Source organism: Ammodytes marinus, assembly GCF_949987685.1.
Source record: "Ammodytes marinus genome assembly, chromosome: 8".
Classification (NCBI taxonomy): domain Eukaryota; kingdom Metazoa; phylum Chordata; class Actinopteri; order Uranoscopiformes; family Ammodytidae; genus Ammodytes; species Ammodytes marinus.
Window position 1 is genome coordinate 6,671,283 of NC_137212.1, and position 24,354 is coordinate 6,695,636.

The following is a 24,354-nucleotide window of genomic DNA, read 5'->3' on the forward strand; positions in this document are numbered from 1 at the left end:
CATTTTCATAGAACGTTCCAGCAGAGAACTGCTGTGATTGGTTCAAAATACGTTTTTTTGTGTCATAAGAACCAGCGCCTCATGTAAGCGGAATTTCTGTAACGTTTTTCAAACTTAAGTGGCAATATCTTTCATTTGGATTGATAAATATGCCCAATTATTTGTAGAGGTTTACTATCATGCAATTAACTACTGACATTTACATAGTAAGAAGGATTTTGTGGATTTGGGTTTTTTAAAGCAGATACAGGGTACAATATATTATGAGAAACATTTCTCTCTTTCTTTCTTCCCTGCACCGTAGTGTGTTGTTACAGACTTTCATTGTTGCACTGTTGTTATGCCTGTGGAAACACTATTGTGCTTCTCAAACTCAGCCAGAAGACACACTGAGCCCTGTGTTTGTCTGCTATAGTGCATAAAGCCAGCAGCCGTCACTCTAACAACAAACACACTTCATAATTACCGCATGGCAACAAAGACTTTTTGATACAATGGCTAATGTCTGAGGAGCACAGAGTGTCCTCCACCCTTGCATAATAATTTCCTTCACATCTACATACACACACACACACACACACACACACACACACACACACACACACACACACACACACACGCACACACACACATACATTATTATACACACATAGAATTACGCTTCACATTCAATCTTGTTACCTTCCTGTCACTCAATTGAACCACTCATGCACACACATGCATTTATACACACACAAGTGATTCCCATTTTTTGGCTCCTGACCACCTTAAAGCAGCATCTGTGTTGACCCAGCCATTGGTCTTTTCCCTTTTGACTTCCTATAGAGGCTCCACCAAGCTGTGTCTGCAGCACGCACACTTGTCTGTCGTTGCATTTATTCCTTTGCTCTACCACTTATGTGTTAGTTCTAGTTCCAAGGGTATGAAGAAAAATGTCTTGCTAAACGTGACAATTTTTTGCATATTGTCCTATTGTTAAACTTTTGCTATAGTGTACACACGGTATATGATGCAAACAGAGCTGTGTGCAGTAAGCAGTCTGTTATTGACAGTTCAGTATTATGGTTCTATCTGTTAAAGTTCACTCCTGTCCGCGGCTGTTTTGAAGTATGCGCAGAGGAAATATGGCGGTCTTTTAAAAGAAGTTGTTGTAGCTCCTGAGCTCCACAGGTCACACTAATAGGTCAAAAGAGACAATACAGATCTGAAGCCAAACGTAGGCGCCAAGACGTTCTGCTTTGCCAAGAGACACAATGGAAAACACTGGGATGTGAAGACAAAACAATTCCAACCAGGGGATAGCCATTTCAGTTTTTCATTTGACTTATTTTTCTATATCGCCTATATATATTGTCATTCTTGCACTATTTTACATAATTTTTGTATTGCATGTTGGACATCAAGGTGCCAACGCTTTGCAAAGAATGATTTGATCTTATTCTGTGTTTTTTGACCAGGCATGCAGATAACAGAAGAATATTCCTTGCGGCCTTAAAGAAAGCTGCGCAAGCTCCTGAAATGGAAAACAGGAAATCTCAAACAATACAAAAAGTTGAGTCAACTTCAAGTCGATTGTCCGAAGCGGCTGAGGAAATGTAAAGAAAACACCAAATCAGCCTGACAGCTTTTGCAGACAAAATGAGAAAAGCCGTGTGTGTGCAGTTGTTCTGTTTCAAAGTGAGACAGTGAGTGCCGGCACTTTTTAAAAAGATTGGGGCAGAAATGGGCAGAATAGACACAACATGCATATTGTTCATAATTTCCTAGGGCTGACTGATTGTAACAGGGAGCGAAAGGGGAGGGGAGAGAGAGGCTGACTATAAAAGCTGCAGGGACTGGAACCAACTCATTGAAGTGAAAGAACAAAGCTGTTGCATTTGGCAAAACATGATACCAGCTGCTCCTGCATTTGGTGTTTCTACAGTATCTCTTTGCAGAGAAATGACAGCAATAAAATGCTATGTCAGCCTCTTAGGGCAAATGGGGTGAGCTGAGTGTGAGTGTGGCTCAGGGCCATTCCAATGCATGAAAAGTAAGGGGCTGATATTAAGTATCTTGGCTGAGTTAGCAATTATAAGCTAGTAGTAAATATATTTTGATGGAATGCTGTCTTAAATTCTACAGAAAATATTTATTCTAAAATCTTGCACATGCGCAAAAACAGTGTTGCTTCACGTTTTGCACATGAAAACAAGTGTGCAACCAATGTGTTTTTTTTATAATATATTTTGACGATGTAAAGATACAAACCCATCTTCAACACAATACAGGTACCATCCTATAGTAAAAACAGAGAAGCCTAATTGTTCCACAGAATATAATTCCACTGCTTAAAAAAGTAGACCGATTGTAAGACATTAAATAATCAATTGCATGCGAAGACACTCGGCGGGCTTGTTTGGCATTGTATTGGAACAAGAAGTGGCAAAGCTTAAACTCATAAATACATTAATCGGAACGGGGGGAGGTCGGGAGCGCCAGCAGTCCTCCGCTGTCTGGTGACGCTCTTCCTTCCTTTCCCACCCAGAGAAAGCTGCTGAGCTTTTACCGCAAACTCCAGTTCCGTGTATAGTGGGACGGACTGTGATACGACCTCACGTTACATACAATATACAGGACAGGAGCGCCGTTAGTTCGTGACTGGAGAAGATTTTACACCTGAACTGGGGGGACTCGTGATCATTCGCGAAGTTATGCGTAAAAAAGCGCACCGCTCGTCGTGACGCAGCGTCACCGTTCTGGATGTACATCTCTCACAAGATTTTTTTATGGAAAAGACAACTTTTTCCCCAATGAGGATTATTAGGAACATGAGGATTTTGTGGGTGTTTGTTTTGTTCTTCCTCGGTTTATCAGGTAAGAGGGAAACTTATTTTAAAAGTTGTTTGAGTTGGACCTAAATGGAACAAAATATAAATGTCCAACTTTATTTTCGAGAAAGAAAGACCCACTTCCAACTTGATGTAACCCCTTTTATAATTATATTTTGTTAAAGTCACATATGAACCTTGGACTGTAGATGCCTGAACCCTTTAGGGAAAAAGCAGCTCATCCATGTTTCCTGCCATTGTTCTGTGGATCTGAGGCTTAAATACCAGAGATGAGGAATGCTGGACTAAACGAACATTATTGGTTCTGGCATTTTATTCAAATAACTACATTCCTGGAAGATATTTAGTTTTTTTTAACCAACATTGTGTAAATGATGTTGCAAGTGAAGGAGTCACATTTATAATGAATACTCTACCAGATCCAATTCATACTGTAACCTGTGGCAGAAACAAATACTTGTGGCCCTGATTGAAACTATGTTTATGTTATAATTTCGTATTGTACTTAATTTGTGCAGATGGTCTACAGAACAAATGTGTGTAAACTGTGTCAAGTTAAGGAGTTGACATCATTGGGCATGATTTAACCCAGAAGTAAAACTTACAAATGTAGGCTTAAACAAGTGCCAAACTTGTGTTTTCCATTGTGGGGGATTAGTGTGGATTTATATATGACAAACAATGGAGTTGAGCAATGCTGTATGAGAGTATGCACTACAATGACACATAATAGGGATGATGAGACAGATGGTATACCATGATTTAGAACCAATGGTATATGTTTCATTGAGGTTGGCAGACATCAAGTACACCTGCAGTTACAATGTTCAACATACTTATTTTCTGTTCATGAGTGAATCAGATATCATCCTCATGTTTGTAAGCTACAGCCCAACTTTTTGCTCCTCCAGAAATGGTTGAAAATATGAATGAAAGTAAGGGTTGATGCTAAATCTACTGACTTGCAAGGTTTTGCGAGCAAAAACAAGTGTGTTTTAAGCACTGAAACATTTTGAGATTTGATGTGATTTATAAAGCACTCACATCAGTTTTCCATACTGGTTCTTAGCACTCATCAGAAGTTTATCACAGAAGTATTTGTTTATATATTGTTAATTGTCTGATTGATTGATGCATGTTCTTCTTACACACGTGATGAAAATGCTTGTTTAAGACCTCTACCTAGTATATTTGATTTAAAAAAAGAAAAAAAGACTGTATCCAAAATACTGTAAAAACTTTGGACATGTTGACAACATGAAATCACAATTTTAACTCTGGCTTCATCCAACATCTAGATTGTTGGTCTTCAAAGAAATACACATTTTCACTTTTACTCAAACATTTCTGAAAAACTTGAAAAATAAGTATTTTAATGTAAGTAAACAACTGGCAAAGTTACGTGATGATATATTTAAGTTAAAAATGTTTTACCCTATCCACCTGCAGTGTCTTGCCTTTTAGTCAACTCGTAATCAAGTCAAGCTCCTTATGACTCCAATAATAGTTTGTCATAAAATGTTTCAAACCCAATGCCTTATCCCACCAGATGCTGTGATCGACCTGACCATGATCTCCACAGCGGAGGTCACCAACGTCAACCACTTCTCCATCTCCTGTATCAACGGAGAGCGCAGCACAGCGCAGGTGGAGCTGGATATACAGAGAGACAACAAGATCCTCATCTTCCCCAAGAAGCCCAGCTTTAAAGTGCACAAGCCCCGGAACAAGGAGGCTGTGGCCAAAGACTTCAGGGACCTGGACCATATCGGCATCTTCTACTGTGAAGCCACTCAGGAAGTCCCCCCGCCCGAGACAGTCACCATGATCAATAACATTGGCAAAGGTTAGTTCAGAATTCACACAATTCAAACAGGTTATATCCAGTTCACACACATCCAAACAATAGGTTGTTATCCTTCTGTTAGTTTTTCAACTTTTACAATATAAATGACTGTATTTAAATTTTTCCAGCTGTATGTGATTTACAAATATTAAATTATACAACAATATAAATAAAAACAAACAAAATGAAAAACAAACAGATATATTATAAAAGATGTTATAGTATATATAAGTTTATAATGTAAACATATATAAAATGTGCCCATTCCTTCAAAATCATATCCTTCTGTAATGACCAAACCTAAAATTATGAATTAATCATTTTATGCTTTCACAATTTTCTTAGTTGAATGGCGTGTCACGTTTTGAAAATTACTTGTTGTATCTGTTTTCCCTTTTAGCTAATTTTGTCCCAGTCCACCTGACACTGACTGCCAACAAAGGGGAGACAGTTAACCTCAGCATGGAGCTCCTCAGCAACCAGAAGAGAGACGTTACCTGGAAGTACAACGGTAAGTCAGCTTACCTCTATGTAGACCAAGATCGCCTCGAAATACATTTGGTTTTGTGAATACAGATTCCCCAAAACATGTTCAATTAGTTTGAAACTATGAAAGTTAAATATGCTATAAAGAAAATAACTATATTTTCAGTCACTTCATTTTCATTGCAGCCGTTCTACATCGCTGTCTAAATGTTTAATGTCTAATCTTGAATCTTAATGTATTTTCTTGGTTTTTATTATCTCTTAAATGCAATTTCTAATGTCTAATCTTGATGTATTTTATGTCCCTGTAAAGCACTTTGAATGGCCTTCTGTCTGACTTGTGCTTTACCATCCTGTGTTTTAATTTAGGCAACTACTATTATATGACTCACTGGAACGACATGATAAATCGCACTGCTGTCCTGACGGTGGAGAATGCGGCCTTTGCCAATCAGGGCATCTACAGTGCCAGCTTCGTGGGAGACAGCCCACTGCACGGAGCCTGGATGAGACTCATTGTCAGAGGTTAGTTTGAATCATGTACACACTTAAAACAGACAGGCACACACACACACACACACACACACACACACACACACACACACACACACACACACACAGAGCTTTTACAACAGTGTTTTTCGGTTGCAGATGTGACACTCGTTTCACATGCATTTAAATGATGATTGAACAAAATGCAGGAGGATATATGATAACTGTCAATTAACGATTATTAGATTAACTCAGATTCATACATTACTTAATCTTAGAAATTGCGCAACTATATGAAAAACAGTGTGTGGTGGTGAAAATAATCTTATAATGCCTTAATGTTTTACCAAACTATCTTTGACAGCAGGGGAGGACAGATACTACATACATAGTTGAGTTATGACTCATTATGAATTAATCCCAAAAAATGTTAAAGCTGTTCCTGAAATCACTTCACCCTGCCAAGAAAAAGTCAAGAGCATAACCCCCCCTGAGAAACCACAAATTGTCATAGCCTGGTTTTCATCCAAGTCATGGCAAGAAAGCAAATAAGCACATTTTGACCGAATTTCGTAAAACTCCCTCAAATAAACACCACTTTTAAATAACAGCGAAAGAATATTCAGTTTGTTTGTGCTGACTGAATCCAAACCTTGAACATGACAAGTCTGTAAATGAGACAGCACATGTGCTTCTCTCATTTCCTGTATTGCAAAGAGACATCAGTATCAACAACAGCCCCACCCTCCACCTGCTCTGCTTTGTGATTTCTATTCTCTCTCTCTCTCTCTCTCTCTCTCTCTCTCTCTCTCTCTCTCTCTCTTCCCTCTCTCTCCACCAGATGCAGTATTTTCTTAATTGTTTCTGTGCATTTTATCATGTCTTTTTTTTTGTTACAACATTTCATATAATACATTCTGTAATATAAGCAGGCTGCATGTGTTTGAAAAACTTGACCAAAATACAATTCACATACTCAACAAGCCAAAACACATCTAAATGATAAAAAGATTAATGTATTTGAAGTAATTTCAGCGTACTTTGAATGCTCTAAAATGGTCAATAACAGATTGAGTCATACAATTGAAGGCTTCCAATTGTACAGGCCAGTTCAAAGTTCAAAATGTATACATATCCATAGAGGAATCACCATATGAAATTAGTATCTCACGCTATACTGTATACAAGTTGCTCTTAGACAATAAAGCACTCTTTCTCTGTAGACTGTGCCGGTAAGAAGTGGGGTCCCAACTGTGACAGGGACTGTCCAGAGTGTCTCAACGGCGGAGTCTGTCACGATGTCGACGGAGACTGTATCTGTCCACCAGGGTTTATGGGAACGCGCTGTGAGACAGGTTTGTACTCTTCCTCAATACAATATTCTCACAAGTATCAGTATAAGTTTGAATGGAAAAGAGTGAGTGAGACAGAAAGACAGACAGACAGACAGACAGACAGACAGAGAATGACACAGAGAGGATGTGTTCAAAGTCAGATGACTATCATAATTCTAAAGAAGCTGTGTTTGAAGAAGGTATTCTGAACGTCACAGTCATGCCTTGGGAGGTTTGGCTTTGGCACAGCAGTGAGTTGAACATATTCTCAGTAGTGATACACAGTGGGACTGATAATACACCTCCGCCCATCCACCCACACACATACTCTCTCACACGAACTGTGAAACCCCCTACACACACACACACACACACACACACACACACACACACAGGGACTGAGAACGTTGGTGTGTGTGTGTGTGTGTGTGTGTGTGTGTGTGTGTGTGTGTGTGTTGTGTGTGTGTGTGTGTGTGTGTGTGTGTGTGTGTGTGTGTGTGTGTGTGTGTGTGTGTGTGTGTGTGTGTGTGTGTGTGTGTGTGTGTGTGTGTGTGTGTGTGTGTGTGTGTGTGTGTGATATAACAGATGTTCTTTTATGTCAGATGAGTTCTTGTACGTCACGATATGAAAAAATTGTTTATGTCTGATGTTGTTTGATGTCAGATTTTCTTTCATGTTGTTGATTATGTTTTAGCATGTGGTGATAATGCAACACATTTTCGTGTGAACAGACCAGTTTTATCCCATACAATATAGGCCTACAGTATATGCATGTTGAAGAATTGCAGTTGTAATGGTTGGCAACTTCAGTTAGCTTGGCGACATTACTAATTAGCGCTGAACACACAGCTATGCCGGATGGGAATGCTATTAGTTCTGCTAATGGTTTGATTTGGTTATTTGGGTTTTTAAAAAAAAGTCTGGACTTGAACTGAATTTTTTTTCTGATCTGATTGCTCAATATTTAAGGTCATTTAACAGTTATTACGGCGAACTACTTCTACCAAATTTCCCAGTAAACTCATGGTGGCCCTGGGGCAAAATGTAGGGGATCACCACAGTCAATTAACATCATCTGGAAAGCATGAATGTCGGTACAAAATCTTTTGTGCAAGTTGAGATATTTCTCTAAGTAAAGTCAGTGAAAACGTTGACCTCCTGGGATCACTTTTGGAAAAGTCAGAGGATCCTCCATGGCTCTGGAAAATCTGTTGTAAATTTCATGGCAATCCATCCGGAGGTTGACAAGACATTTCCTTCTGAACCGCAAATGTCATGTCAACCTTATTGTGGAGCTAGAGGAAAGATGTTGAGATATTTCAAGCTAGACCAAAGTGGTGGACTGACAAACACACACACACACACACACACACACACACACAGCACACACACACACATACACACACACACACACACACAGCACACACACACACACACACACACACACATACATAGATAATAATCTGAAGACTGTACCAGTAAGCCAATGCACCTTTTCCTTCATTGAACAATTAATGTCAACATTGCTACCCAAAAATTACACCAACATATATTGGCAGCACATTGCATACATATAATGGTCTAAATGGCTTAAAATCTCAAACCAATGGGTTACAGATGAGCCCATTGGCAGACCGGCTCCGCTGACCTCTGTGGTGTTATGCAAGGCAGGTTGAGGCATGATGGAGCAAAACTCAAGGAATTTAAAATAAACACATTTGTGAATGTGTCTTTCTCTGATGGTTTGCAGCCTGCAGGGAAGGAATGTTTGGCCGAAACTGCCAGGAGTCCTGTGGCGCCGAGCTGAACTGCAAGGGCCTTCGCTTCTGCCTACCAGACCCCTACGGCTGCTCCTGCGCCAGCGGATGGTTTGGGAACCGCTGTGAAAAGGGTGAGCACTATATATCGCTTTAATTTGTCCTTGCATTTTTTTTATTCTTAAGGTCATATACATATAGTTTTAATAGCATTTAAATAACATGTTAAGCCCGTATGTACTGAGTCCCTTAAGTGACATGTGCAACAACAACAAACAACTACCTAGTGCGCACCAGAAATGTTTTGTTTTTTTCTCTCGCCATGTCACTTTAAGGACTCCGTACGTTTGTGTGTGCAATATGCAATATAGTTTTCTGTTTTCTGTTTGTGTCAGCCTGCCATGATGACCTGTATGGACCAGACTGCAGGCTCAGCTGTAAATGTCAGAATGGAGGCGTTTGTAACCGTTTCAGTGGATGCCAGTGTCCCACGGGATGGAGAGGGCAGAACTGTGAGAAGTCCGGTAGGTGTCTTCACATTGTGGTAATCCTTCTTTTTAAATTTTTTTTTAAATTCAATTATTTTATACTTTTTATAACATATGTACTCTTCTTTTTTTTCAACACTGCACAGCACATGTTCACCCTCCTCCAAATAGCATTACTTTCTTCCTGCAACCCGATCTCACGCCGAGGCGTGAGATAGACACGCATGGACCGGCGTGTCTATTACACGCCTTGCCTGACCAGGGGGTGTGAGTTACACGCGCACCTCCCGTAGTCAAGATGGCCGCCGCGGTCGCGCACCTCCCGTAGTCAAGATGGCCGCCGCGGTGTTCCGTCAATGTTCTATCTATATTCTAACCTCTCCCTGTCCCCTTGCCCTAACCCTAACCACCCACGCCAGGGTGTTTGTCTGCGGGGCTGCAGCTGGATAGTATTGAAATGCTGGGAGAACATGTCGGCCCCTGTTGGTGCTATTCCTGGGACAACATGTCGGCCCCTGTTGGTGCTATTCCTCCGTACATTTAGACGGGCGGGGGGCCGCGTCTAACTCACACGCCCTGGTCAGGCAAGGCGTGTAATAGACACGCCGGTCCATGCGTGTCTATTACACGCCTCGGCGTGATACCGGGTTGCAACCCATAGTTAGAAAAACTTTCAGAAAAGGTTGCACAATCAAGGATTGCCTGTAGTACAATTAAACTCTTTAACCAGACCAGCTGGATGGGAAAATAAAGCATGCAGTAGCTATGGACTATGACTTTTTCTGGGAAATAATCTTTTTGATTTTTTTTTTTAAATGCAATCAGAATCAGTTTTTATTTTCATGGTCTTTATCTATCATCATTTTCCTCTACCACTACCACATTGTCTTTTCTCAGTCTCTTTTCCATGCTCCTTTTCTTCAGACCGCGCTCCCCAGATCTTGGATTTGGATAGTAATCTGGAGTGGAATCTGAACTCCAGCCCCAAGATATTTTGTTCGGCCACAGGCAACCCCCTGCCCAGCCACAACAGCATTGAGCTGCGGAAGTTGGACAGCACTGTGCTCAAGGTAAAAAAAAAGTTTATTTGGAACAATCCTTGCTTACAATAACCATGGAAAAAAAATGTGTTTGTTTCCTTGAACACCATAAGTATAAGCATATTTAATTTTAGCAAACTATTTCAAGCAAATGTTAAAATAAGCATTCTCCCAAAATGTCAAACTATTCTTTTTAATTTGTTAAAGCTAAAATGACTGAATAATTGTTAAATTACATAAATAAAGGAGTTTATGGACATTGTCTGGTGCCGTGTCATCAGATTGTACTGTGCCTTTAAGATCGGGCTGGTGATAACAAGGTTGAGTCCAGCTCTGAGGAAGTCCACAACACAATGGCCAGACCAGATAAGGCCATATGTCACTCTACAGGGCAGCATATGTTCCCTATAAGTCAAATGTTCAGTTGTTGGGTTGTTTTTTTCTGTTCTTTGTCCTCGACAAAAGGAAATAATATGATAACGATTTGTATCAGTTCTTCCCACAGGAACAAACATTTTTCGGAGTAGGGGAAAAAATAGGCACAGGAAATGGAAAATTGTGTTTAAAATTGTTCATTGTAACATCGTTGTCTGTTGTGTCTTATACTTTCAGGCCTCTCGCACTGTCATGGACTCAAATAAGAGCACAGCCACGTTTGACATCCCTCGCCTGAGTTCTCAACAAGGAGGATTGTGGGAGTGCAGGGTGTCCACCAATGGAGGCCAAGACTCCCGCAAGTTCAACCTCACCATTAAAGGTGTGTGTGTGTGTGTGTGTGTGTGTGGTTTCATTTGAATAACATGTTAAAGCTATAGTGCGTAACTTTTTCAGATACTGTGCATGAATGTCGTTTACATTCAAGCAAATGAGTTAGCACAAAGTGGATTAAGCCTATCAGCTCCACAAAACTCTCTGTATTTCTCTGTATGGCAGCTTTTACAAACTGGTGTCGACCCCCGACACTGGTGCCCAAGAAATGTTTCAGTTGTTGATTGTGCTGCTAAGAAAAAACCTAGACGTTCAGCAGAAGTAATCAAATCCATGCATGATCACATAAAGGCTTACCTCATATACAGTAGGTGCGCCGACAGTGTTGTTGCAATGAGCTCCTCATGTTGGCAAAATAAGTTACGCACTCTAGCTTTTAAACCCTAGACGGAGGAATATCTACTATTTTGTGAGTATTTCTAGTATGCAGGCAAACAGTTTTAGAATGTGTTGCTGTGTCCACTCAGAGCCCCCTGTGCCCACAACTGCCCCTAAACTCCTGGAGAAACGGAGCAAGCAGCTGCTGGTGAAGCCGGTGGACGCACACAGAGGAGACGGGCCCATCGTCTCCACCAGGCTCCTCTACAAGCCGGTGGAGAACGGAGACTCCTGGTCCTCCATCATCGGTGAGCAGGCACAGATATCATCCTGACACCATAACAGAAAGCTAAAGTTAACATTGCAGTACCCAGTTATCACCGTTATTTCAACACATTATAAGATCAGCCAAGGTTGTAAAAGATATAAACTACAGTCAAAGTGAAGTTACTTTCAGTTGTTTTTGCTCAAATGTAGGCTATAATAAAACAATACTATATATCGAAATCCTGGCACAGACAAACCAATTTGAATTATACTATTTGGATAATGTATGTATGTAATGTAAACTGTGTGCTGGAGAACTGATATGCGACCTTGTTTGGATAAACCAAGTGCAGAACACAGATGAAGAGGCCAGGAGATGGGACTATAGGGAAAATGTAGTAAAGTGACGCTGCAGCACAAATATTCCTATAGCCCAGGTTGTCCTGAAAAATTATAGTTTGACATTGCATAGTAATATTGTAATGCATTGCATTACAGGGTTGATATTATATTATTCTTTCACAGCCAGACCAAACTACAGCTAGCAGAATGAATGTTATACAAGCTTTATTAGATAATAAATCAAGGCGGACCAAAAATGTTCTAACATAGCTAAGGGTTCAGAGGGTTAGCGCAGAAAAGATTGGAGATGAATAGTGGCTTGCAGCCTGACCCCACCTGATCCCACCCATGTAACCATAGAACTATTATACAGACAGACAGACAGACAGACAGACAGACAGACAGACAGACAGACAGAAGAGGGGGCAGAAGGTTGTGTAAAAAGAAAAATCTATTCTTATGTAATCAGCATGTTACTGCATCCCCTTTCTCTTTAGTGTACAGTGAGAAAGAGCCCATCACACTGATGAACCTGGAGCCTTCAACGCGCTACCGTGTCCGTGTGCAGCTCAGTCGTCCTGGGGAGGGAGGAGAGGGCGCCCCGGGACCAGAGACCATCATGGAGACAGACTGTCCCGGTAAGAACCACAGAGAACTGTCCCATACAGTTCATATAAGGATCACACACTGAGCTGCACATGAGAATATTTATCTGGAAATCTTGCCTGGGAACAAATGTCTATAGTCTGGACTTCAGAATGTAGGCAAGCATAATGATCTTGTCTCTAGTTAGTAAAATTGCTGAGCTGTGCTTTTCCCAGGCCTTGAAGGAGCCAGTTGTCTTTTCCCCCAGTGGGCACATCTGTCCTGATCACTCAAGTCTGGGAACAAAATAGAGAAAGATTCAAGTGGACTGGAATGATCCTTGGGATCAAAACAAAAATAACAGAAAAATAAAGCGTTGTCATCGGTCAGCTAGGAATCACAGCTAATCAAGAATAGCCTTGATTCAGCTGGCAGAGTCAGGGATCTTAATTCTCAATGATTGTGGTGCAGAGGGAGAGAGCGTTTTGGAGTATATGAGTACAAAAATATCATAGAAAAAAAATGAAATTATTATTTTGGAAGGTCATGGTAGATGGTACACAGATCCATTGGATGTGACTATTTGGCAGTAAGTGGTTAAGTCCATGTGAAAACAAAGGAACAAATTGTATCTGTTACGAAGGAATATTGGGCTTTTGCACAAGCTATTTGTAACTGTGTATGTAGTGACTCCTGTGTCTTTGTGCAGGACCACACTAATACGTATGAATAAAGATTATAGATTGAGATTGTCTTCAAAAACGCATATGATGCAAATTACAAACTGCATCAAAAAATAATGTATTTATGCAAAACGTTAAGCCATTTTCTCAGATACAATTAAACTAATGAGCTAACAGTCTTAATTTAAGTATGTTTTATCTTGTCACTTTTTCAATGTAAATAGACTACACACTCACAGCCTGCTTAGAATGAGTTTTTTGTCTGGAGGGCGCACAGCCATACAGTACATACAGTACATACAACCCATTCAGACTTTGAATCAGAATGCATCTTTGGCCCGTGGAAGAAAACAGAAAACCTTTACGGGTAAATTCAGAAAGGACCTGGGCCAAGATTGAAAGCTAAAGTACATTCTTGTTGTGAGTAGCCATAACTACTGCACGGCAGCCAACTAAAATATAAATGTAGGTAAACTGTCCAATTCACCTCGAAATACTTCATGGGGAACTTTGAAGGAAACCGTGACTGACCTTAATAAGATCAAATTCACAAGGAGCTGCCCTGTGTTCTCTGTCGCTTCAGAGCCCACAGTTCAACCTGAGATTGACATCAGCTCGGTGGAAGGCCGCAATGCCACTGTGCGCTGGCGACTGCCCGCCAACAATGGCGTTAATGCCGCTACGGCCAGTGGCTTTTTAGTGCAGCTCAGCGGGCCTCCACCCTACAGTGAGAAGCTACTCGAGGAGACCACCCTGCTCACTGTGCTCTCCAGAAAGTTCCACAACCTGGAGTACCAGAAAGACTACAGCGTGGTGGTGCGCCTCATCAACTGTGGCAGCCAGGGGCCGCCCTCCAAGCCCTACCACTTCCGCATCAACAGCCAGGGTAACTAGAAAACTCTGCTGTTAAATACGCTGCAAGGAAAGGCTACTTTTTAAATGTTACAAGACACAATATATTGTATGTTGAAACATGCATTGCATTGAACACTCAGGGAAAGAGTAGGATTTGTGCTTGCTGGTTGCTTCTTGACGCTCTCTCTCTCTCTCTGCCCACAAACTCTAAAAGAAAAGGTTAAGCAGCTGATAGTTAGGTGTGAGTTCAGTCAAAATGTTGGAAAATATGAATCTGACAAAATGGTTTTAAAGGTCACATATAATGCCCATTTGAGGTTCAAAATATACTTATACTTCTCACAGTGCCATTGCTGAAACTCCTTCAGCCTCTGTCTGAAACCCTCACTGTTGATGGTCCTAACTACGATAATCTCTCTGTGTCTCAGGTCCATCGTCCCCACGCAACATCCAGGCCCTGCCCCTGTCCGTGTCAGCCATCCAGGTGAGGTGGCAGCCCCCTGAGGATCCCAACGGAGGAATCATCAAATACATCATAGAGTACCAGCCGGTGGGCCAGGGGAACCCTCACCCCTGGGTGGACACAGACGATGGGAACAAGACCACCAAAGACGTGACAGCACTCAACGGCAGCACACTTTATCAGTTCAGAGTGAGGGCCTTCTCCAAAGTGCCAGGAGAGTGGAGCAAGATTGTCCAGGCCATGACACAAGGAGATGGTGAGTAGGAAGTTATTGTAGGCTTATCCATACAGAAGGATTTAATATACTGCAGATTAGAACATAGGATATTTGTATATTTTATATGTATGTATGTATATATGTGGATGTCGTTTCTATATCAATTCTATTAATAAGATTGATAAGATCAAATATCTGGGACCTCAATATGGGATGTCAGACCAGAATAGTGGGAGAAATCCTGTAAGTCTTTCCTACAGTATCACCATCAGGGCAGCAGTAGTACAGCTAAAGAATAACACTTCTAGATTAATGGAACTGGTAATCTTTTCAAAAGGGGTGATTAAGGCGAGCCACGGCAGGTGAATAGGTTAACATCTTTAACTTATCGATATCATCATGAAACTTTGCCATTTGATTATTTACACTAAAACAATATTTTTTTTATATAACAATTTTATTCAGAAATGGTTTGAATATTTTTTTTTTAATTTGGCTAAAATGTAACTAAGTATGCGCACATTTGCATCTCTTTAAAAACGTAAAATCTAGAGTGTTGGAAAAAGCCAAAATTTAAATCTTTATTTCACTTTTACAACATATTAGTGTCAAAAGTTTTAACAAAACAGATTTTGGATACAGTTTTATTATACTTAATGGTCGTATAAGAGAAATATACAGATGCAAGCAGACATCGTTTTGTGAAGTAAACAAAACAAAAAATGAATATGTTGGACCAAATACTAGTATGAAAGAAGTCAGGTTATGGAAGTAATATAGCAACAAATCTGGAAACTGACCAGTGCTTGAAAAAAGACTGCCTGCTGTGTCTTGCCTTTAATAGTCCAGTGTACCGATATAACATGTTTTGGTTTATTGGATATTATTTACTTATTTTCCATTGAAGCCAAAAGTAGCTCCTAGTAGTGGAACATTTTCCACACTACTGTACTTGTGGCCAATATTAGGTTTTCCCCAGGACCACCCACACACACAGGGACAGGGATTTACTCTGGATAATAATACATTGACAGCCTATTTATCTACTTATCTGGAAACCATCTTCCCTACTTGGTTTTTCTCTTCATCTTCCACCCTGCCCCTCTGTCCTCCCTCTTTCCATCTCTTTCCTTCTGCCAAAAAATGAAAAAAAAAAAAAAAAAAAAAAAAACAGGTCTCCAGAGTTTGACCCCGACCACCCAGGGTGTGGCAGGGCGGCCTGCTGGCGACGGTTACCAGCTGTTGGTGGCAGTGGTCGGCTCGGTGACGGTCACCTGTGTTACCATCCTACTGGCCCTATTGGCCTTTTTCTTCATCCGCAAGACGCTGCTCAACCGCCGGCGAACATTCACCTACCAGTCGGGATCGGTAAGCACTAAGCACACAACACACCACTTGTTTATTTTAATCAGAATTTTTGGAAAAACTGAGGGGATTTACTGCAGTCTGCTTTGGTATCACAACTGATCCGACCTAGCTCAAAAACTTCTTTGGAGAAAAAATCCTGCTTTAGAGGACTTTAATATATTTGTAGTTATTGCCAAGCGTGAGACTGTTTATACCCCCAGGGTGAGGAGACTATTCTACAGTTTAACTCAGGAACTCTGACCCTGACACGGAGGCCCAAGCCAACGCCCGAGCCCCTCACCTACCCCATCCTGGAGTGGGAGGACATCAAGTTTGAAGATGTGATTGGAGAGGGCAACTTTGGCCAGGTATTTAAGGCCCCTAATGTACTTGATTAATATTTGGAATATTTCTACTGTTTTTGCTGAGCATAAATCCCTGGGTTAAACATTTAAGCTAACAACTGTTTTTTGAAAATCAGGTCATCAAAGCCATGATCAAGAAGGATGGCAGTAAAATGAGCGCAGCCATCAAGATGCTGAAAGGTAACTTTTGGGACACGTTCATACAATCCAAAACATATGTAGATACAGTACATGCGTCACACATACACACACACACACACACATACACAATATAATATTCTGAAGTATTTTCGAATGAGTGTATAATTGGCAAGACGAAGAAGTATTTCGTAACTTGCTTATTGTCCTTCAAAACCACAATAGCTTTTCCAAATTCTCCAAATAGGAGTGGTAGACAGGGTGCGTTGCAATCTAGAACCACAACATGATGTCAAAATACACCTTATTCACACACTGTACCTTTAAGTTCTTCGACTAATGTGGAAATGTAATTTCCAAGACGCCAGGCGAAGCTGCTTTGCTTGCACTTTGTCTAACAATGCTGTGTGTGCTAATCTTCCTGCAGAGTTTGCCTCGGAGAATGACCACAGAGACTTCGCAGGGGAGCTGGAAGTGCTGTGTAAACTAGGCCAGCATCCCAACATCATCAACCTGATAGGAGCCTGTGAGAATAGAGGTGAGTGAGCGACACCTAGTGGCTAACATTGATATTGATGAGCTTACAAGTTAATGCCTTGAGCAAATACTATAGGTATGATTTGTAGTACTGTTTCTGGCAGTGATAGGATTTACAAGTGATACAAATATATAGGCAAATCTATAGAAAAATCGATAAACAACTAAGTGGCTATTTATTGGGCTATATACATAGATAACACTGATTTGATAGGCTGATGGGTCCAACACTGAGAAGGCTAAATGTGTTACCTTACCTTACTTATCTTGTGTTCAGGCCTGGTAATATATATATATATATATATATATATATATATATATATATATATATATATATATATATATATATATATATATATATATATTACCAGGCCTGAACACAAGATAAGTAAGGTATATATATATATATATATATATATATATATATATATATATATACACAATAAATCATGTATTTTGTTAAGTATTGTATATTTCATTTGTAATTTGGTGGACACTGCATTTTAAATTCTGCAGGTAAGAAAAATTATATGTCTTCTACATTTTTCTAAATTCTAATCTAATTGTGGTATCAATTAAGCAGTTCTAATTTATTATGTGCGCATTTATTGATGTCTTGCCTCATATGTTGTATGGGCATGTGTACACTGTATGGAGCAACTGACTTTATGCTGATATGTTGTGTGTGATATGTCGGTGTACTTAAAACAAGTTCCTGACCAGATCCTACTTCTATCTTAATGCTGTATAGGAACAGGTTAAATTCTCCCTGCTTGACATCCAAACAGATACTCCCTGATCCTCTTGTCCTCTTGCACCTGGAAAGCACCCCATTGTGTCCAATCTAAATAAGCCCTCGTTGGCCAGAAGCGCTTTGCACTATCACATGTGTTTGATTTGCCCATGTACCTCACAGACACACTGCTGTGTCATGTGTTTATGTATTTGTATAAGGTTTCCTTGGCCCCAGTTCTTACCGCGGAGTATCACTTTTCCCACAGCTACATCCGAATGGCTTCTACATTGAATAATTGAGTCGCCTTTTTGTTTGATCAAAGATTGATAACACATGACGAGGGGAAGTCTAGTATGGAAAGTACATCAGCGAGGACATAACAAAGCCAAATCAGCCCAGAATAAATAAACGTATGACTAATTTGCCGTGTCTCCCGTCCGCTTTCGCTATCAAGTATAGCACCTGACTCTGCAGACCTAACATTCTGCTCTGTTTACATCTGTTGTTTAACTCAGGGTCACATATTGTATTCAGTGATAGGACATAGTAGGATTACAACAATACATGTATACTCTATACCACCCCAGTCTGCTCAATTGCTGTTTTTGGCATTTAAGTCGTTTTCTCTGCTTAATTTACTTTTTGTCTGGTTTGCGGCCTTTCATTCATTTGATCCATTGAGCATCTGTCTGTAATTTAAACAAAGTGGGATGTGGAGATGTATGGTTTGGTTTTCACCCCATACCCACGCTCATCTCACAGACAGAGATCTGAGACAAAATATGCTCTTCTGATATAAACACTGCGAAAGAATAAGGTGTGTGCAGGAAGAATTCAGCACTGAACTGTTTAAACAGCGGGACATGAGGTATTTGATAGATACTTGAAAGATACTTAAATGTCAAGGAGAGGAGGAATATTGAAAAAACAAAATAGTCAGCTAGATCTGTTTTTATAGCAAGCATTTCATTACTTTCATTATGTTTTAATGAAGTTGGTCACTCTTTTTTTTAATAGGAGAAAGCACATACAAGCATCATTTTACAGTAGAGAATTGGACCAATATTCTTTGTTTGAGGAAACAGTCTTTTACTGTTACATTTTGAGTTCTGAAATTGTTTTAGAAAAATACATTTCTGCGTGATAAAAAGCAGAATGTCCTTATTAACATAACCTCTTTGAATTGAGAAGGAACATGATTGCATTGGGTTCTTTGACTATAGTCCGTCCACCATGCTGTCATTCTCTCCTTCCACATATGGTGTTAACAAATTGAGTTGGCACACACTCTCTCTCTCTCTCTCTCTGGTCCTGGTGAAATCAACATGAAACTGATTCCAACAAGCACAAAACGCCTGATGACCTGCAGGAACTCTGGCTTTGGCTGGAAGCTGTCATCTATTAGCAAAAGCCTCTGCCATCTGGTTGAGCTCTGGGGGGATTTTTCTTCAAAGGCCTTTTTTTATCTCTTTCAATGTCAAGACAGAACTGGTGAAGGCCAAAGCCAAGCTCCGTACCAGCTGCAACGTTTTTTTAGGAAGAAGAAGAAGAAGACACATTTTTTATTTTTATTACAGTTTGGAGTCTGGCTAAGCTTCAAACATCTCGTACAGATAGAAGATGAAAAACTGCAGACTCTACCCTTCTTCTCTAATGTAACTTACATGTCTCCCCTGTCTGTGTTATCTAGGTTACCTGTACATAGCCATCGAATACGCCCCATACGGTAACCTCCTGGACTTCTTGAGGAAGAGCAGAGTGTTGGAGACGGATCCTGCCTTTGCCAAGGAGCACGGCACGGCCTCCACCCTCACCTCACAGCAGCTGCTGCAGTTCGCTGTAGACGTAGCAACAGGGATGCACTACCTGAGTGACAAACAGGTAGGAGGACGAAGACATGTGGAAAAGTATGTGGGCGGATGAGTCCATTGAAAAAATTAAAAGCAAATTAAAAAAATCAAGTTGCCCCATGAGAGTTGACGTAGATAATGTGATTCAATTAGTTTAATTTAAAATATATTTATTATATGACTTCTATATAATAATAATTATATATTACTTCTGCAACATAGTAAATATTACATAAACTGCTCTCATTAAATCATAAGTAATGTAATCAATGCTGTATTCTGTACACTGCTATAGTAAAACTGGCAGTGTTCAGAGTGCAGAATTCAAAAGACGTTGCGATAACTGAGCTATTCCATTATTACCGTCGCATCAGGATAGAAATAATGTGATTTGAGTTACATTACCCAAGCTTATGAGCATTACCAGTTACATCATTGGCTTTCAGAACAACACTGCACATTGGCTCATCGAAATACACATGTGTTGAAGCTGTTCTTTCAAACAAATGTATTTCTTTTTTAAGAAAAGTTTATTTTTCGCTACAAAATTTGAATCATTTCTATGTTCAAACATTTGTCATTTCTGTGTTAAGCATTCATACATCAGGCCTTGCATTCCTACCTGTTACAACTGACACTACTCTGCTGGTTCTAGTTCATCCACAGAGACTTGGCGGCCAGGAACGTCCTTGTAGGTGACAACCTTGTGGCCAAGATTGCAGACTTCGGCCTGTCCCGTGGTGAAGAGGTTTACGTTAAGAAGACAATGGTGAGTGTCAGGGGTCATACACACAGTTGCTTGTTTTTGCAGTTTTGGCCAATGGAGAACATTAGTTGTTTGAGAGACAGACATTTTTAAATCAATGCATTTCCACTTGACTTATCGTTGATTAATGCTATTGATAGTATCTGCTATCACATAATACACACATTTTTCACATGTTGAAGATAATAACAAAACATGTCTTTAAAAAAGAGCAATCAGCTGCACAGACAAACTACTCACATCTCTACACCAATGCCACAGAGCAGTGTATTTCGTCCATTAGTTAACTACTTATTTTAGACTTAAGATTTTTTTCAATAAGCTTACAGTTATTCTCTACTATCCCATGAAATTAACATGAATCAGTTGCTTGGCTTTCAGGGGAGGCTGCCTGTACGCTGGATGGCTATTGAATCCCTGAACTACAGCGTGTATACGACTAAGAGTGACGTGTAAGTAATGGTGTCAACCCAAAATGTCATTACATATTTCTGAGAACTGTTGGGGCATATTAGGCGAGATGGCAAGCTTCTGACTTTGCAAACTTAAAACCATATAGGCTAGGTGTTTTTTGAACACTTCCTGGAATACATGGTTACTGTATTCAGATAATCAATCCTCTCTATCAAGCAACTTTGAAAAATAACCATACCTTCCTCTCATTGCTTTTTTTTTAGCATCACAGGAACATTATTAAAGGTGGAATCAGTGATTCTGGAGAAATCACTTTTTGTCAGAATCGGTGAATATCTTCTTACGGTCCGCTACCTGTCTTACAGAGCCTTGGCTGTGTATTAACAATGGATTTATTTTTCAGCAAACACACAGTACAGACAGATAGCAGATTGTGAGGAGATATTCACTGATTTTGACAAAAAAAGGTGATTTTGACAACAAGCGTTCTCCAGAATTACTGACTCCACCTTTAGTATTATTTCAGCCCCTAGCGAGGTTTTGATTACGTACAACACAAAATGCCTATGTTCAGAAAACAACAAATCATCCCTATGTCACTGGTGGAGTGATACCAGTGTGCTGTGTAACTGATAAGAGCAACCAGGAAGCTTTGGGTACAACTTAGCAGACAGACTGAGACGTTGGTCCTATTTATACACAGCGGGGAATAAACTAATACAGAGTTAGACAGATAACGGAAGAAGTGTGAATGCTGCCTATAGGGTCAACAAGCGTTATAAACTATAATAGGAGAATTGTTTAACTTATTTTACCTTTATTTAACCAGGCAGGTCTTTAAGAACTAATTCTTATTTACAAAGACAGACTGGAAAAAGACAATAGCGTCTTCAGGGGAAGGGTGGGCGGGGGAGTGGGGGCTGAAAAGTAGGTCAAATGTAAAGGTGGACTCAGTAATTCTGGAGAATGCTTGTTGACCAAATCACTTTTTGTTTTAGTAAATAAGTGAATCATGATTTTCTACCTGTCTGGGCTGTGTGTGAACTGAAACAAAATCTGGTGTTAATACACAGCCTAGTAAACGTGGTATGTAAACAAAGGGAGCCAACCGTAGCTAGAAACATACCGGTTTACAGAAGCTAGGCTGTGTATTAATACCAGGTTTTTTCCCACACATTTTTTCCACGATTTTTAAAAGAAGTTGAATTTGACAACAATGGTCCTCCACCTTTAAATGTCATAGTTATTATGTGAAACAGAGTGTAATGGAGGGAGCGATAATCTTAAGATCTTAGACAAAGCTCTACATGGTGCACACACAGTAGAGATCAGATAAACAGAGACAAAGGGGACATGCCAACTGCATAAACAACCTTTGTCTGCTCAAATGATCTACACCACACGCCTAGCTTGACAAATACCACCATTTGCACATGTGTGCAACTGTTGGTATTTCTCACTAATTGAGTCACTAATCAGATTGAAGGAGAGATGGTGGTTTCATGTTGTCGAGACAAAAAGTTCAAAGTATGATTTCTATCCAATGCAATGGAAAACATGAAATTATAAGGTTTTACAAGCCAATTTTTTATTTTTTAGATCCAAATGTAGTCTCATATTGGTGAGACTAAAATAAATATTGTGTTCAAAACTTTTAACCATGTATTTTATATGTAGAGGAGCAGTTATAAAATGTTTTATTAGCCAAGTTTAGCCTTAATATGTTCAATAAAAAGAAGTCCCAGGTTAAGACATTACTGTAACTTAATGATTATTCTTAGGTGTTACTGATAAAACCTTCGTTATTCCCTTTTATGTCTTCCCTACTTCACTGACATCTGTCTTTGCATGTTCTCTCCCAGGTGGTCTTTTGGCGTTCTCCTGTGGGAAATTGTAAGCTTAGGTAAGTAAGCACAGCCTGACAGCACTAGAGGCTTTACCACTTACTACCTATCTACATGAATGACTTTACACATAGCCTATTTACACTTGCCGAGATATTCTATGTTCTCAAATACCAGCTGACAGGCCAGCAGAAGTTCTGTCTTCTTTGCCAAATATTATCTCATTATTATTTTTCTCTGATAATATCTCTACATTGTGTTATCTGTGTTACTGTGGTTGAAATGACGGTAACATGATGGTGACAACAATCCTTATCACTGTCATAATTATAAATATATTTCCTCGTGTGTGTGTGTGTGTGTGTGTGTGTGTGTGTGTGTGTGTGTGTGTGTGTGTGTGTGTGTGTGTGTGTGTGTGTGTGTGTGTGTGTGTGTGTGTGTGTGTGTGTGTGTGTGTGTGTGTGTGTGTGTGTGTGTGTCTGTGTGTGTGTCTGTGTGTGTGTGTGTCAGGTGGCACACCATACTGTGGGATGACGTGCGCTGAGCTTTATGAAAAACTGCCACAAGGGTTCAGGATGGAGAAACCCAAAAACTGTGATGATGAAGTGTAAGTATTATGCATTTTCAAGTCAAGTCAAAGTAAAAGTTTTCTATTGTCAGTTCTGATATATGCAACTAAGACATACATCAGAATGTCAATGGCGTTTATGACTGGCCCACAGTGCAATAGGAACGATAAATTAAAAAAATTAGAGTAGAATAAGATAAACATTGTATTCTTATTCTATCTTGTTTGTAGCGTAAAATTAGCTTATTCTGTATTTTTGTAACATATTGGATGGTATTCAGCACATTCTGACTAATCATAAGTGTATTATTTCCTGTATTGTGCGGTGTTCATCCATGTTCCTCTCCCTGTCCAGCTATGAGCTGATGAAGCAGTGCTGGAGGGACCGGCCCTATGAGAGACCCCCCTTCTCCCAAATCTCTGTCCAGCTCAACAGGATGCAGGAGGCCAGGAAGGTAATGCTGCATTATCATGATGTCGGCAGAAAATGTCCTCCTGTTCAAAAATCAAGATGGCTACCCTATTGCATAGTCACAATTGATACTTGGACAATACATGTGTGAAATACTTCAACTTAAATTCAAGGTGGAGTCATTCAACCTTTATTTATATGCGAGAGATCATTGAGAGGTGACCCTCATTTCCAATTTCCAGCGATTCTGGAGAATTCTTGTTTTCAGAATCACTTTTGTTGAAAATCAGTGAATAACTACTCACAATCCGCTACCTGTCTGTAAAATGTTTGCTTGTGCTGCAAAAAAAAATTCTGGTACACAGCCTCTTTCAATGGGTATGCAAACAAAGGGGCCCACCATAGCAAGCAGCATGTCTGTTTACAGAGCCTAGGTTGTGTTTTTGACAACATATATTCTCCAGAATGGCGTTACTGCTAAAATCCATTGATACTGAATTTGTGTAAATTGTAGCTTAACAGCTATTTGGCAACAGTTTTTGTGACAGTTGTATATTTCTTCTTACCAAGTTCTGGACATCAAAGCTATCAGAAATTACAGTTAT

General features: G+C 39.9%; 1 protein-coding gene across 5 annotated transcripts in view; it reads left to right on the top strand.

Moving 5' to 3' along the window:
• tie1 (tyrosine kinase with immunoglobulin-like and EGF-like domains 1) overlaps positions 1–24,354 on the top strand; it is a 45,817-nt gene that overhangs the window by 20,445 nt on the left and 1,018 nt on the right. The window contains exons 1-23 of one of the 5 annotated variants that reach the window (XM_080032468.1): positions 1,994–2,032; positions 4,381–4,677; positions 5,078–5,188; positions 5,533–5,688; positions 6,879–7,010; positions 8,740–8,880; positions 9,142–9,270; positions 10,159–10,304; positions 10,887–11,031; positions 11,510–11,668; positions 12,467–12,607; positions 13,821–14,123; positions 14,521–14,811; positions 15,947–16,140; positions 16,341–16,487; positions 16,601–16,664; positions 17,050–17,160; positions 19,586–19,776; positions 20,401–20,514; positions 20,893–20,963; positions 22,788–22,828; positions 23,280–23,376; positions 23,693–23,792. In XM_080032468.1, the coding sequence (XP_079888594.1) occupies positions 2,026–2,032; positions 4,381–4,677; positions 5,078–5,188; positions 5,533–5,688; positions 6,879–7,010; positions 8,740–8,880; positions 9,142–9,270; positions 10,159–10,304; positions 10,887–11,031; positions 11,510–11,668; positions 12,467–12,607; positions 13,821–14,123; positions 14,521–14,811; positions 15,947–16,140; positions 16,341–16,487; positions 16,601–16,664; positions 17,050–17,160; positions 19,586–19,776; positions 20,401–20,514; positions 20,893–20,963; positions 22,788–22,828; positions 23,280–23,376; positions 23,693–23,792 (3,288 nt within the window). In that variant the 5' untranslated portion in view covers positions 1,994–2,025. Of the gene's footprint in view, positions 1–1,993; positions 2,033–2,587; positions 2,857–4,380; positions 4,678–5,077; positions 5,189–5,532; positions 5,689–6,878; positions 7,011–8,739; positions 8,881–9,141; positions 9,271–10,158; positions 10,305–10,886; positions 11,032–11,509; positions 11,669–12,466; positions 12,608–13,820; positions 14,124–14,520; positions 14,812–15,946; positions 16,141–16,340; positions 16,488–16,600; positions 16,665–17,049; positions 17,161–19,585; positions 19,777–20,400; positions 20,515–20,892; positions 20,964–22,787; positions 22,829–23,279; positions 23,377–23,692; positions 23,793–24,354 lie in introns of those variants that run through there. The other 4 variants (XM_080032466.1, XM_080032467.1, XM_080032469.1 and 1 more) reach the window with 4 other exon arrangements.